The following is a 15,789-nucleotide window of genomic DNA, read 5'->3' as shown; positions in this document are numbered from 1 at the left end:
GAAGAGGCTGTTCGGTTTTTTAATCTTAATGGTTCATGTTTTTGCCTGAAAGTTGCTCCTACGAAAACACATACTCCAGAGATAATCCCATGGTGTCAGGTCACCTTCAGGGAAAGCTTTCCATTTCCCCCTTATCCTATTAGCTTGCGAGATTAATTTTTCAGGTTTCAAAGGATAACACTACTCCACCAAGACCTGGCTGTTGCAGGAAGCCTGTGCTCGCTGGAGTGCAATCCAGACACAGAGAATCACAGATTTGTTTACCTTGGAAAAAAGCTCTAAAATCATTGAGTCAAACACAGCTGATGTTAGTGACTGGATATGGGCTGATCCTAGAACACCCAAACTGCCTTGCAAAGCCAGACATGATGTCCTGTGGCTGCAGTGAAAAAGGCTCAATGTCCAATTTTCTCCTCCTTGTTTTCCCCAGATTTCTATGCCCTCAAAACGGACTGATCAGAATCAAAGAAGAACTGAAAGATTTGGGGAGTAGAAAAGGGAAGCCTCACTAATCAATAAATTAAAAGGGAAATCTTGTGAACTACTTCACCACAGATGTTCTCCTATTTTCCCAAGAGACTTGGTTCCGTCATACAGCACACACGTTATGGTACTCTCTCCACAGACAATTTCAAAAATTAATATCCACATTTTCTGCTGCCCTGGGTGACAGCATCAATCAGGCCCTGTCTTACAAGTGCTGCTCAGTGCAGTTCAGGGAATTCCTCCTTCTCTTCCTCCTCATGTCATCACTGAGAATTCTGAAAAGGTGAAGGATTAAGAAGACTGAGAAACATCAAATGGGCTAGGCTGTATTTATGGATCTTAGTAAATGATGGTTTAAAAATAACCGTGTAGGTTTTTCTGATGCCTAAACGGCACCCATTCCTTTTGCCTTGTAGAAAGGCTAACATACTGTTTTCATAATCAAGTTATTTGGATAACACAACAGCAATTTAGATTAGGATTTGTTTACACAGCTAAATATGTTGAGTAATGAAATTAAAATGAGCTCTCTGCCTCTGTCACATCTGCAATAGTAACTGGCTTTGTATGGCTGAGTACAAACCTGCTGCACAGATGTTTCTTGATAAGGTATAAATCAGTGTTAGATGCTGTTCATTGCAGCATTTTTACCACCTTCTTCCCTGAAGGAGGGAATGTTGTCTGCACAGCAACCAGATGTGACCTGCAAGACGGTATGAAATGCTATCACAAGCCAAAACAGGTCCTATATTCCATATCATCATCTGCAATGGCTCATCAAGTATTTATCAGATCATTTGAACATTTCTACAGGCCCTAGCACCATACCACCACCAGAATTTACTTATTACAACCTGCAATGAAAAAGGCAAGCATCCTGTAAAGCAACTGGAGCCTCAGACAGCAGAAGATCCCATTTTAGTTTGGTTTCCTGCCTTAAAGGTCAAATTTCTGAGCAGACACTGCTGCTAGATAGCAAGATACTGTTAGAGATCAAAACAGCTGCTTTTCAGGGCATTGTAGGGAAGAGTTTCTATTTACTGCCATCCTGCCATAGGTGATATCAACACTTTGATGGTGACAGAGGAAGAGACTTATCTTGCATTGGTGTCTATGCAAAGAGAAGTGAGACAAGAGAGCTTCTCCCCTGGTGAAGGCGGCAGAGCTTGGAGCACCTCACTAAGCTCTGCTCAGCTCTGCGGGAGCAAGAGGATCTAACAGGAAAAACTTGCCTATGACCCAGCATTTGTAGGCAGCCAAGCCTGGCCCAAGCCACACTGGCTCCTTTTCTGTAACTGAAGGTAAGAGAGTCAAATTTCACAAGAAGTATTTATTGGAAGGTTTCTTGAAGCAAAATCTGACATTTCTTATTAAAAAAAAAGAAAAAAAAAGAAAAAAAAAAAAAAGTGGGATTGGGGGTGGGGTGGGGCAGGATGGGTTTTTCTTCCCTGAACTAACCTGTGTCTCTGATTTGCTTCACTTGTTGCATGGACAGAAGATCCTGTCAACACAGAAATAATGCCAAGTATTTACAGTTTAATGGAACCCAGGGACCAATTAACAACACAGAAAACCACCAGGCAGTGTATTTCTCATCGTAACAGGAGGGAAATCTTACATTACTGCTGTTCCCCTATTTCTTAAAATAAAGCACCAGCATTTCATCAATGATTTCTCAGTAGTAATGTTTATTACCTGCCAGTATTACCATTGGCCATTCATCAATTGGTTTCTGTGTTCAGTCACAAAACCCATCTCTCTACTTGTGACCTAAAACCACCCCCAAAATAAGAAGAAAGAAATAAAAAAAAAAAAAAGAAAGAAAGAAAAAAAAGAAAAAAAAAAAGAAAGGAAAATGTAACTGTCCTTGGGGCTCCAGAGCAGCATTGCTAGAACCTGCCCTCCACCCCAAGATCCCGAACTGCTGACTCCTCAATAGCCCGATGGATGTGCTGCACCTCGTCCTGCGTTAGCGTCCTCTCCGGGTGCCGGTAAACGATGCGGTAGCAGTGGCTGACCTTCTTTGTCCTACAAAACACAAACCAAAAGAGGACTCATAAATACGTCTGCCTGCAAATGCAAATGCATGAGGCCAAACACTTACCCTCTGGATCATTTTTATTTGCGGTCTAATTTTGCCCTTGTTGCTTGAAAATCATCTTAATGCTAAGATACACAGTTTGGAGAGGCGGGACTGAGGTGAATTTTAATTTTGGCAGAGGACTTTGCTGAAGTCCACCTCATACCTCAACTTGTTTTGTGGTGTGGTAGCTTCTTACCAGAGCAAATTATCCCCGGAGGAGGGATTCTTACCCTGTGCTATGGAAAGTAAGCGACAAAGGAGAATGAGGAACTGCAATAGACAAAAGGGAGTGATTGGGAAAAGAAAAGTATTTAAGAATTGCTGGCTAGGCAAAGACAAGTTAATGAAAAATCAGGACAAACCATTAAGTTGAGTAAGAGTGAAAAAAATCTCCTTGCTCTCCATCAAAAGCAGGCAAGAGCACCTAGTTTTGCAAGGGCATCTCTGTAATTGCAGTGCCTGTGGTACTGAATTTGAATGGCAGTTTTGGCATCCTTTTTAGTCTCAAATGGAGCCCATACAGCTGCTTCTTTCAAAGGTGAACACTCACTTCAATGAAAGAGAGAAAATCTGAGGGGAAAAATTATAGGAAACCAGACAGTATCAGGCAGAAGAAGATTCCAGACTGGCAGAACTCTGCATTTAATGGCACACAAATGCAGTCAGCAGGCTTTGGGCCATCTCTCTTCTGAAAATTGCTTCATGTTAGAACCACATTTATGCTTATGATGATTTGATTAAATCTAAGGTTAGATGTGTTCATCCACAAAGACAACTCTCAAGATATTAATTTCAACTTCAAATCCTACTAGGAACAGGCACAGATAATTTTTACCTCAGAATTGTTGTTTGATACCAATTTTGTCCCACCCAACAAGGGTGGGAAGTTTGCCCTGGTCCCACTGGCAGTTTACAACCAAAAAAGCTACTTCTCATTAAAGCATTCCCCCTTTTTTTTGTGCTCTGAAGATAAAACAAATTAAATCTGGCTAGCACCTGAAAGGGCAAGCTGCATTTCATAACGTGTTAAGCTGACTGCAGTTAACTGCTAAAAGCCAGCCAAGAGCTTTCCCTGTGTGCAGGTTAAATGCTGCAGAAAAGTAATCTTTGAGAAAAGAGGGGGAGGTGTAACTGTGAGGAAGGTGTTGCTCTGCTCTGCTCCACCTCTTCAAAGCAGCCAAGAGGACAAACCTCGGGGAAGCAAGTAAATGGAATAAAAACTATTTGGTCCGATGCTACACTGACAGTGAAAAATTTGAGTAAGAGGGATAATGCACTGGAGCTCAACAGAAATTATTTTCAAAACCAGGCTAGCAAATATCCTTAGAGCTGGTAGCATTTCAATTTTTAAAGGTGCTACAGGAATACACCTGATCAAAAACATTTGCAAATTGCTTTGGCTGAAAATCTGTTTAGAAGATATACAGTCACAGGTTTAATCCTGAAGTTTTGCAAATATTGGGAATATATCCCATGAGTGAAAATTCATTATCATTTTTTAATGTGATGTAAACACAAATTTGCTTAATGGAGATGTCAGCTGTGGTAGGCGTAGCTACAGCACTGGCCTTGGTCAAATGAGTGACAATTACTCCTGACTCAGGTGTTTGTGTCCCCCTCCCTCCATGCTAGAGAGTGGTTCATTCCAAAACAAATAATATATGGCAGAATAGGACACAATAGTTTCTTGTGGGTGTTATGGAAAAACAGTAGCTTTAGGATGTAATTAAATCAGGAAAGAGTAGATGTTGAAGAGAACAGCAATGGACTAGAGTTCTGCTAGCTGCAGCTGAGCATTGGTGTGACAGAACTAAAATGGGGATTGCATTGAATGTAATTAATCTAGATTTAATTATAGGCAAAAAATGAAGTTGTAACTACTAATACACATAACTCTACATAACATGGATGTTACATTGTATGCTACATTTTCCTCCCACCTTTTAGCTAGGTTTATTTGCATCTCTGTTACAAATTAGAAAGAAGGAGTATAAGGGTTCAAAGTCACACTGTAAGTTTCAAAACCTTAAGCATTGTTTCCAGAGTATTATTTACTAACTTTTCAAGGGAGATTTGGAAGAGCACTTCTCATCTCTTCCCTCCCTTAACAATTTCCCTGCTCCCAAATAAAGAATTAAGGCACCGTGATTAATCCCTGCCATCAGCAGCAACTGGAAACAATTATTGTCAGCAAATAATACCTTTGCTCATTCAGTTTCTCACTTCCCTTTTGTTCTGCAGAGCCACAGAGTGTTTGCCTACCTTAGCAATGGCTCTGCTTATGCATAATGAAGTCTCTGCTGCATGTCATGCTGCAGCCTGACGATACAGAAGCAGTGGCTCTCTATCCTGAGAAACAAAATTTTGAGGCCAAAACCTGCAGCAGCAGATTCACGGGGTAAAAAAAAAAAAGATGAAAAAAAAAAAAAAGAGGAAAAAAAATGTAGAAGCTTAACAGTGAGCACACTGGGCTTCATTTACCTAAAGTGCACCGCCAGACAAGTCCGTGCGGTTGCAGTCACGCGGGCTCCTCTCCCATTAGGCTTGAGCTGATCTCAGTGTCACAAGTCTCCTCTGCACCAGCCTGCGGCTTTCAGGTAATGAAGCACAGTGAACACAGTGAAACACTGCTCAGAGGGAGAAGGAGGACAGGGGTTTATTCTGATGCCACAGGAGCAAACAGGATGCAGACTGTGGACAAACACTGGAGCGAAATAATGCCTAATGCTCTTTCATATGATTTTTGGAGGAAAGAGCTTTGCCTCATGATTTTCAAGAATTGGCACTCAGCTGCCTTCATGTGCTAGGGAGCTGGTCCCTGCAAGGTCAGAGTCATTGTGTGGAGTCCATCTGAAGGTCAGTGTATATGTATGGGTATTTCAGCCTGATACCTAAGCAGAACAAGAAATTAAGGGGTCTTAATCTGCCCCTAGTCTAATAAAATCAATGTGAAAGCAACCTCACCCTGGTACCTGGGCTAGAATAAAAGGGCGTGGTAGGTAACAAAAATTAATACATGTGTGTTAGCTTTCCCTGCATGGAAGATCACTGAAGGATGCATTAAATGCAACTTGGCAGTTGCAGAAAGCTGATCTCAGAAGCTACCAACAGCAAAACACTTCAGCGTTCCAGGGAACCTGTCTCAGACATTACATAAGACTAAGCACAGGGTCATTTGGTAACCAAAATGTTGCATAAAGAATAAAGGCTTGGCATTGGCACTTATCTCTTCCACATGCAATACCATAACAAGAATGAAAATCTCTCCATCCTGTACTGGAAGAGGGAGATAAAAGGGGCAGCACTGAGTAGGAAACCCCTTACCTTTTAACTGTGTTCTACTTTCCATCTGCCTTAAATAAAGCACAGAAGCATAGAGAGTTCTGTATGGGGTTACCCCTGTTCTTAAGTGCTGAGGACAACACAAAACCAGATATTTTTCTAGAGAGCTGGATTTACTTTGAGGAACAGAAAACTAGAGTGACAATCGGCCACAGCATGAGAGAGCAAAAAAGAGTGCCATCCCTTTTGTATCCCAAGCAGTTCACTGAGCAGTACTACTCACCATGATATCTATACCGCACCTTTTCCTACAAAATACTTTTTAAAACATAAGATCTACACACATGGTAGTGCAAGCATTTGAATTTTTTTTTTTCTCTCTGTTAAGTGAGCCATGTTAATGAGGTTCCTTGAGGTTATCCCTGCCATGGACATGTGTATCCTATCTGCCTTCATAAGATTCATAACGTAATTCCCTTACATAAACCTTCACTCAGTGGCTGCTACACACTTCACAGAGATCATATGCATGGAATGATCTCAGGGAAGAGAAAGGCTTGTTTTGTTTGCCACAATGTCCCAAAAGCAGTGATGATGGGAAGAAAGGAATAAACTGTTTTATGTTACCAGCATCCTAACTGACAAAGCCATGCAAAGAGCACAGCTTTGGTTTTGCTTTGTGGCTTCAGCAGTTCCAGAACTGTTCACATTTTAAGTGGAAATGGGGAAGAATATTAAACTGCAAGAAGAAGATGTCATTACCTGTTCCTTTTTGTTTCATGCTTTCAAACCACATCCATCTCTATGACAGTAGGCACAACTGCTAAATATCCTACCATAAATTTTAAAGTGACAAATAGCACTCTTTGCTAGAAACCACATCATGGAAAATGGCAAAAGGCTTGTGCTGTATACCTTCTCATCGGTGGCAAATATTTCAATTACCATGGTGATATGCACATATAATATAGCAGTAATTCTCTGAACAAAGGTGTTTCCAAAATACGCATTCTCATCTGTCCTTTCAAATGCTAATACTTCATCTCTCTGGAAGAGCACACTGTACACACAGCATATTCTTAAAAAGGGACATGTTTTTGTTTAAGGTGATTTTGATGCCAGTGAAAGGCATTAGATCACCTCCAGATGAAAGAATTTTTTAAACCCACAGAAAGCAGGAAATAGTCATTTCTCTTGCATACCTTTTCCAGCTGACACCTGGCAAAAAGGTGGTTCAGCTTCAAAAATAGTTTAGGCCAATATATACATGTTGAGAGTGTCAACTTCATTGGGTTTTTTTGGTGGTCACTTCAAAAGAGACACATGTTCACTGAGTGATGATTGGATTGAAATATTGTTCTTCTATTTCACAAAACTGAGACAGTAATGGACTTTTTGCTCTTTTCTAATTGGACTTGGTGAAATCTGTATCTGAATACCAAACCTGAAATCTGCTTGACCTTTTAATTCTTTCTTTAGTATTAATTCCATTTTAAGCTTCCCTCTTCATGTAGGAAAAAAAAAAAAGGTCAAAATTCTGTTAATAGCCAAATTATTGAGAGATAAAGAGCACAGTAGAGCACAGTATGGGATACAATGGCAAAAGACCATTAAATAACACCTTCTAGTTTAGATAGTGCAAAGTGGATGAAAAATGAAAGCACTTTCAGCTTCTCAGTCACTGGACACTGTTAGATAGCCATAAGTACACTTTAAGTCATTTTCCAGCATTCAAAAACGTTGGATTAATTCAAAAGCCTTGATGATTATTTTCCTTTTCTGCCTAAAACTATCAACTAATTTCTTGCAAGCAGGAACAGATACAAATAGATAAATAATGAAAAAATCTTTCACATGCTCCACTTGAAAGTTTCCTGACTGTTAAGGTACTCACTAAATGCTTAATGGAACAATTGAAGCAATTAGTTGTGCTTTGGCCAAGCACTTTGGCCCATAAAGACCTTTTCTTATTTCAACAGATCACCTTGGTTTGTTGACAGAGGCCAACAGAAGAACTACCATAAGCAGTGCAGGGCTCTCTTCTGCCAGCTGACAAGCAGAGGGAACTCTTGTAAATAGAATTATACGAGAAACTGAGAGAGTATTTCCCTTGTGCATCCTCTCAGTGACCAGCCAAGGATACAGATAACCCATCTCAGATCCAAGCACTTCCTATTAAAAAGCTCTTATGTCTCACAGCATCAGAAGTAATGGAATCCATTACATGCAGGCAGCAATGAAATATCACTAGGTGAAGAAAAGTATCTTCTCCATTATACTAAAAAGAAAATCTAGAGTACCCACAAGATCATAAGCTAACTGTGACACAGACTTCTGCTGCCACCAAAGGGCAGAAAAAACCTACAAAGCCTTGGGATTTGGAATTGTGTCTTTTCTTTTCATTTTAAAGACAGTGATGACTGCTTGTCCTCCAACCTCCATCTCTTTGGGAAAATCATATATCAAACTCAGGGGACAGAACTCCCATCATATTTGATCAATGCCAATACTGACAAATCAATTTCATGTGGATTTAAAGCTGGATGTGACTGAGAATTGTCCCTCTTGAAGGTGAACTTTCACTTCATACTGGGCCTCTTCTGTTTTTAGGGGCTTGTGAGTCCATTGAGTGATTCAGTTGAAAATCCTGCTCTAAATCCAGGAAGATTCAAGAGTAGGCTAGAGGCTGAATATCTTCAAGACCTGCTTAACTTAGAGCAGAGTAACTGCAGAGCACTCACCATGCCACATAAATTCAACACTATGTATGAAATGAGTCTCTCAACTTCCCAAGGCTGAGCCTTGGAGCAATGGAAGAAAGCCATGCACACAAAGATCAGAACATGAGCAAACCTGTGAGACTCAGAATAGGGCACAAACCCCTATTTTTTTCTTCAGAGTTATCACCATGACAGGATACAAGGACTGCACAGGTGAAATAAAGATGGGAGAAATAAAAATTTCTGATACATATATACAAAATCCAGTGAAATAACTTCTATCCATTGCGGTGGCAAATTAGAGAAGGTTGATTGGTAAAGTACTTGAGACTTATTTTTATGTACTAAACATAGAAAAATAATTGGATGCTGAAAGTAAGAGAGAAAAAACGATAGCCTCAGCATGAGACGGGACAGAATAACTGTTCTCTGAACAGCACAGGGTTTTATTTTGCTTCACTTTCCCTAGGTTTGACTGAAAAAGGTTTATGTCAAAGGCTTTTCAAAGTCTAATCTTGTTTTCACCAAAATAGAATGCAAGGAGTAATACTTCTCATTATTTGTTTAAAAACTGACCACTGGAGACTTAAACACTCTCTAACCGAGCAAACAAAAGAACAAAATAATTCCATTTGGATATTCTGTCTCGGGGGAATTGCCATCTAAGCTTCCTGACTTTTTTCCTTCCCTGTTCAGTTCAGAAACCATGGCAGGACTGCATTTCCCATGAGAGGCCAAGGCAAAAAGTTCCTATGATGGATCACCCGCTCTCTCTGGAAAAGAAACTTGGCTGGCATAGCTGATATTGACATACTGAGGAGAACAGAAGCACACATTACCTGGAAGTCCTGGTACTGCTGGCAGCTGAAGGAAGCATTCTGGCTACCAACCAGGAAATTGTTAGAAAAAGTCACATTTTCAGTGAGCAAACCCATAATAAATCAACATCTTTTCTGCCATTGCTGGCTCTCCTACTTTCTCCACAATTTTCTTGATCTCCTAAATCCCTGGTAATTCAGCAGTGGAAGAAGATATCTCTGGCAGCAACAGGCTCTGTGGTTCTGGCAGAACTTTGTGACTTGGGTAGGTCTTTCACAACCCTGTTGTGCCCTTCAAGGGCAATGTCTGTACTGGAGAGGATGAGGGATGCAATCTGTTTGCAAAGAGCAGCTCTGGAAGACACACTTTGTAGAGTTCTGCTTCTTGTGCAAAGACCTTATATTCATCTCCCTCTGAGCCACCGTGTGCAAGTAAGAGGATGCAAAAAGCTTTGGTCCTCCTCCTATGAAACCGTGATGTTAATAATTCCATTCCTGGTCCTTAGCCACAGCAGGATCACTCTAAACTTTCCAACCATTGGCAACTACCTGTATTTAAGAGTGACAACCCATCCCAACCCATTCTGAATAAATTCAACATGACAGGTGAATTTGGACTCTTTAAAATGCTTTCTAAAATATTTATAATAAAAATGTTAAGTGCGATACCTTTTCAGTTCTTCTGAGTGAAAGATCAAAGACAAGAAGTATAAATATTTAGCAGTTTTTTCTGCCAACTAGATGTTAATACTAAAGGCTACAAAAGGTATTACTAAAAATAACATTGCTGTCAAATTAAACCATATTTAATAATCAAGTAAAAAGGGAATTTATATGAGAATTTAAAACAATTAATTCTCCTAAGAAGATGGATGGTAGTGACAGCTGGTTTAGATGTATCTCCACTGAGCACTAACAGAAATCAGGGTCTAGATGACAGACAAGTGCATGGGAAGGCCTGAATGCTCTTTTAGACTTTCTTCACTGAGGTTACTGGTTTCATCCTCACCAGGCCCAGGAGGTAGATGTTTAAGGTCCTTTTATACTTGTTGTGAGTTAAAGATGGACACGGCTCTGGACTCAGACACAAACCTAAGTGACTTGTCCAAGGTCCCAGAGAAAATTGATGAGGGAGAGGGAGCTTGGACAAGTGCAGGTACAGACCCTTTGAGTTACCTTTCTTTAAGTTACCCTTCCTATTCAACCACACTTCCAGTCAGCCTTCTTTACTGCACTGTTGTACAGCAGTCCTGGAAACCAAAACAGGCTATGGCAGGAAAAAGCAACTCATCCAAGACAGAGTGGAGAGGACAGGGGAGAAACAACATCAGGGTAACCAAATATGCTGTTTCCTAACTGATAAACTAAGCCCAAACCAGGAGAAAACAGGATGGTGGCAAGAAGTCAGCAGAAACTGCTGATGAGTTAACCCGAGACTAGAAGACAAGAGGGAGCTTTAAAACAGAAAGCAGAAGTTAACAGAAATCACTTGCCCCCCACTTTAGGAAAAGAACTACACTAAAAACACCTGCTCCACTGGTCAGCCTGCAGCACCTGAAGGCAATGTAAAACCCTCTGTAGCTCTGTGTGTGCAAATAGAGGGGGTTTTTCAATGGGGCTGCTCACAGTATCAGTCAAAACTGGTGAAAACCCTGCAGCCACTTGCACAATTAAGTGTTGCTTGCTATGTCCTTCCAATTCGTAAGTTATTTTTCCTCTCAGAATTGTCGGGTTTTACAAGTCTTAATCTGGCTAACTGGATTTGTTTTGGAGATGCAGAAATCCACCACTTTCCCTCCCTGAGGATAGAGTGGTTCCACACAGACAGCCACAAGAACCTGTTCCCATCGTTTTTCTGACAGCTGATGCCCTGGAAAGACAACTCAGAGAAACTCCTCAGAGTAAGAAGAACTACTGGCCAGCAGATTAAACTACTGTTAACACACTGGAAAACTGTCAGGCTGTTAAACATTTCTCCTGCCAGATCCCCTTTTTACAGGTAATACATTTGGACCGTGATGAGAGACAAAGAGTCTTGATCTTGTAGGTGAGGTTTTCCAGGTTATTTTGAATGGAACAATGGGAAAAATATTGCAGCGCTATTGAAACTAGCCAAAAGATGACAACATATGCCAATGAGGTGCACTGGCCAGAACTTTAACAGCTATCAAAATGAGCATTTGTTTGGAAAACTCTAGCTGTCATGTTTGGCATGTTGCCCCCTTAATATTATGGTTGCTCTTTATGAAAATAAATGTGCTTATGCTAGGAAGTATGCATAGTGCACGCCTCCTACAGTGAGAAAATATATGAGCATCATGCAATAAAACATCCTGTGGGCATGAAGATTAAAAAGTCAGGGCACAAAATGAAATGCATAATTCTGTGAGTAAAACAAAATTATTGGTCTGCCACTCAAGAAAGGAAAGCAAGCCACTGAGGCATTACACTAGGAAGATCAAAATACCATTTTTGCTATGACTTTACTAAAAAAGGCCAAGCAGTCCTCCCACTAGCAGGAATTAGTATCAACAAAGAAGAAATAAAAGCTCAACCCAGAATAGGGAATTCACAGGGAGCATCAGAGTAAACCAAATGTTCTCAAATTGTCCAAGACATGAACTTTGCCCTAAAGCACTTCAGGAATGAGCAGAAGGAATTTCAAGGCTGTTATCAGTTGTTTTTGAGAGTTCATGGAGGACAAGTAAGGTACCAAATGTTTCAAAAAGGTCAGAGTGCTTATTTTTAGAAATAGAGAAAAAAGCCCAAAGCTAAGAAGCCACAGAAACTATGAACCATTTGCTTTTACTTTAATTTCCCAGAAAAATTCTGATGTAGCTAATTAGCTCAGTTAGCTGGGGCATGGTGTTAATAATGCCAAGGTTGTGGGTTTGATCCCTGTACAGGCCATTCACATAAGAGTTGAGCTTGATGCTCCTTGTGGGTCCCTTCCCACTTAGATTATTCTGTGAATTTGTGAAATGGCTTGTAAGGACACAATGGAATCTTTTTTTTTAAAGTAAAAATAAAAATAGAAAACATGGATGCATTGATTAAATCTAGTCAAAACAACCCAATTTCTATCTATTAAGGGATAACAGACTAATAAATAAATAATCAATAAGTGAAATGATAAATTGCAGGAAGTAGTATGGAGAGCAGGTGTATTTGTAGGTATGTGCATCTTCACAGTGAGTTAAACCAGGTAAGAAAAAATGGTCTAAGATCAACACATCACAAAACACGGTTCCAGTGGCAGCTGGAAGTAGTTTCAGACAAAGCTGCAAAATTCTAGAAAACAAATTTAACATTATAATGAAAAGTGGAAAAAAAAAAAAGAAAAATACTAAATCCAGTTCATAAAATGAGGTATTAGAAATCTGTCTTCCAAAGCATTTCACCATAGAGGGAACTGCATATAGATGGATGAGCAAACTGGTGATCAATACTGGTGATTACTACAAAAAGGTGATCTTGCAAGTAACTGTAGTACTTGTCAATAATTTGTTGTTTCTGGGAGCAGTTATCCCTAGTTCAGCCAAATCTGAAGGATCATTCTTGTAGGGTTCTTCAACCTGGCTCCTGGATGATGGAGTACTTTCACTAATGGAAGAGGTGATGCAGCAGAAGTGTTTGTCAACTGGCATATTACATTAAGTTGGATAAAATATTAAGTATAACTGAAGACAAGGTTAGAATAATGCCAACAAACTGGACAAGCTGGAGGACACAGTTCAACACAGAATAATGAAAGCTGGGCAAAAAGCAGCATTGCGCAAAGCATCTAAGGACCACATGGAACGATGAGCTGCAGGTGAACCTGTGACGTTGCTGGACAGCACAAGTTACAAGGCAAGACTGAGAGAATATAGGTGGCTCAGCCTAAGGAACAGAAAGCATGAAAACATCCTTTAAATACCTAAAATGCTGCTGCACAGAGTTAGGTACTAACCTTTTATCAATATTCACAAGCAGCTGGAGACAAAAGTAATGAGCTCATATTGCAGAAATGTTCAGCTTCAAAATTCACTTGGGAAAGGCAGTTGGAGTCCCCTTTGCTGGAAGTCCTAAAGCACTGGTTATACAAGTGTCTGTCAGGAATGCTATAAGTAGAGCTGATCCTGTTTTGGAGTAGGAGGATGAACTAGGTGGCAGTACTCTTCAACTCCTTAGCATAACGTAATGTAACAGTCTTTAAAATGCAAAAAGTTACTTGAGTAGCAAAGATAGCTCCCTACAGCTCCAACTTAACACATCCTGTATTTTTTTATCCCCTGAAAGTGATGTAACCTCTTTAGACCAGCAACTCTATCATTAGCCTTATAGGCCAATGTTGAAAGAGAACACATAGAAAAGCAAAGTGCTGCTCAGTTACCTTTCATTGCCTAAGTCAACAAAACAAACAAACAAAAAAGCAAAGGCACAGAAAAGTCCACTCTATGAGACAGCAACCCAAAGGGAGAATGTCACTCAACTGCTTGTCCCATTTGCTTCAGGGATGAGAGATGCCTGAGGAAAGCTCTAAGGAACAGCCACAGAATATGCTGTATATGCTGTGTATAGGCTGAACTGCATTCTTTCTTTTAAACATTTCTGAGTTTATAATAAGAGGTTAACCCTTTTCTTTCAGCTTTCCAAGTTCACATTAAACATAAACAATCTTAAAATAAGGGCAAAGTCTTTCTTCTAACAAAACAATGTTGCAAACAAGCCTGTTGAGATTCTTCACCCCAAAGCAATTTTGGAAGTCCAGGAACTAGGAGACATCTGAGACACCATTCCTTAAATCAAGATTGCTTGACTGGCCCCACTCTGGGGACTGTGGCCTTCTGACATAGAAGCTGATCAAGTTTATGCCCTACTGCAGGTGGTGAGACTGAAAAAATACAGAGGAATGGTATGTCCTAGGATATACTGCAGATCAGCTAATCTCAATAGAAACACATAGAAATCTCAACTTGTGGAGCCCAAATACAACACTCTGAATAAGCACCCATGTTCCCTCATGTTTCTACATGTTATCCTGGCCCCACGATCTCATTCACTCGCTGTTCTGTATTCACTTACTGAGTCTGTTTCTTATGTAGACAGATGCTGTGAGGAAGGAGCCACCTCTTATTTTACCTACCTATGCTGCCTTCCACAGCACAGAATGAGAAGCCACCATAATAACCCCATCTACTTGTATAAAAATATGTGTGTGTATGTGTGTATATCTAACTCAGAATATTTTGTGATTTTGTGATACATTCCTAGCCATTGCTGGAAAGGCTAGGTTTGTTATTAACCTTTATAAGTTTGCTTGGACTGATAAGACCACTAGTTTTTCAGAATCCTTGATGTTCACTAAATCATTTTCAAGGATTAAATATTGATCTCATAGAAGTGCCATTGCATATGTATACTTCTGTTCTTACATGAAATATGAAGTTGCCAAGGAGCAAATAAACTATTTATGACTTATCCTGTACAGTAACAAAGAATGGCTTAATGAGGGCACATACTACTTTTGAATGCACTGCAGTCTGTTCTTCCCTGAACTGGAGAGTCTCTTAACCAAATTTAAGCTGTATACTCTACTTTCCCCTCAAAAAGAGATCACATTCTTAGACGTGACAGTCTGAATCACAGCAGAAAGACCTACATGCCACAGGTTCCTGCACCACAGTCCCACAAATCTGCCTTACTTGTAGGTAATTCAGTGTAGGTCACACACAGCCACTAGCAACTCAGATTGCTAACTGAAATTAACTCAAGTTATTCTTACATTACTGACTTTAGAGTTATAGAAGACATGACTGGTATTATACATTAGATCCACAATTTGGTGGCATGACCTTAGAAACCATCATCTCTGCTTGTAGACCTTCTTCATTTGAACTACAGTAACATACAAGGAAGGAGACATTACTTCTGAGATTATAGGGAGTTACACCTGAGCAGTTGCCTTGCCAAGCATCCCTGGGAGGTTAACTCCACTAGGATCAGCAGAATTTGTTCTCTACTTTGCCTGATTTGACACACCTAGCCAGGATGGCTAGTATCATAACAATATGTTTGAAAACATACTCAGTACAAAAGAATATGAAAATTATTGGACATTCAGTGCTGAGAGGGTTGCAGAGCTATTCATGCTCCCTTCTGCATCCACCATGTCTCTCCACTGCACTCACATGGACAAACTCCCCAGCCAGTGACACCTTCTCTCTGCAGAGACGGCTGAACTAACACAGGTGCCATGTGTGTTCACCCAGTGAGAGAATGTACTTCCCTAAAATGGAAGAGACGTCAGAAATTACACTGTAGCCCTTACTGAGGAGAAGATGGAGACTAGAATTGTCTTTGACATTTTGCACTGTAGTCTACCAAAAGATGAAGACACAGAGACAGTTTGGACAAA

At 40.2% G+C, this 15,789-nt stretch overlaps 1 protein-coding gene across 5 annotated transcripts in view; it reads right to left on the bottom strand.

The window, feature by feature from the left end:
• Positions 1-2,154: 2,154 nt before the first annotated feature.
• The window catches only part of FARS2 (phenylalanyl-tRNA synthetase 2, mitochondrial), a 232,483-nt gene continuing 218,848 nt past the window's right edge, over positions 2,155-15,789 (bottom strand). For all 5 annotated transcript variants that reach the window (XM_041714574.2, XM_041714570.2, XM_072924102.1 and 2 more), the window contains one exon: positions 2,155-2,514. In XM_041714574.2, the coding sequence (XP_041570508.2) occupies positions 2,376-2,514 (139 nt within the window). In that variant the 3' untranslated portion in view covers positions 2,155-2,375. The remainder of the gene's footprint in view (positions 2,515-15,789) is intronic.

This window comes from Taeniopygia guttata, chromosome 2, assembly GCF_048771995.1.
Source record: "Taeniopygia guttata chromosome 2, bTaeGut7.mat, whole genome shotgun sequence".
Taxonomy (NCBI): Eukaryota; Metazoa; Chordata; class Aves; order Passeriformes; family Estrildidae; genus Taeniopygia; species Taeniopygia guttata.
Note: the sequence above shows the minus strand (reverse complement) of the source record. Positions and strands in the feature narration are given on the sequence as shown.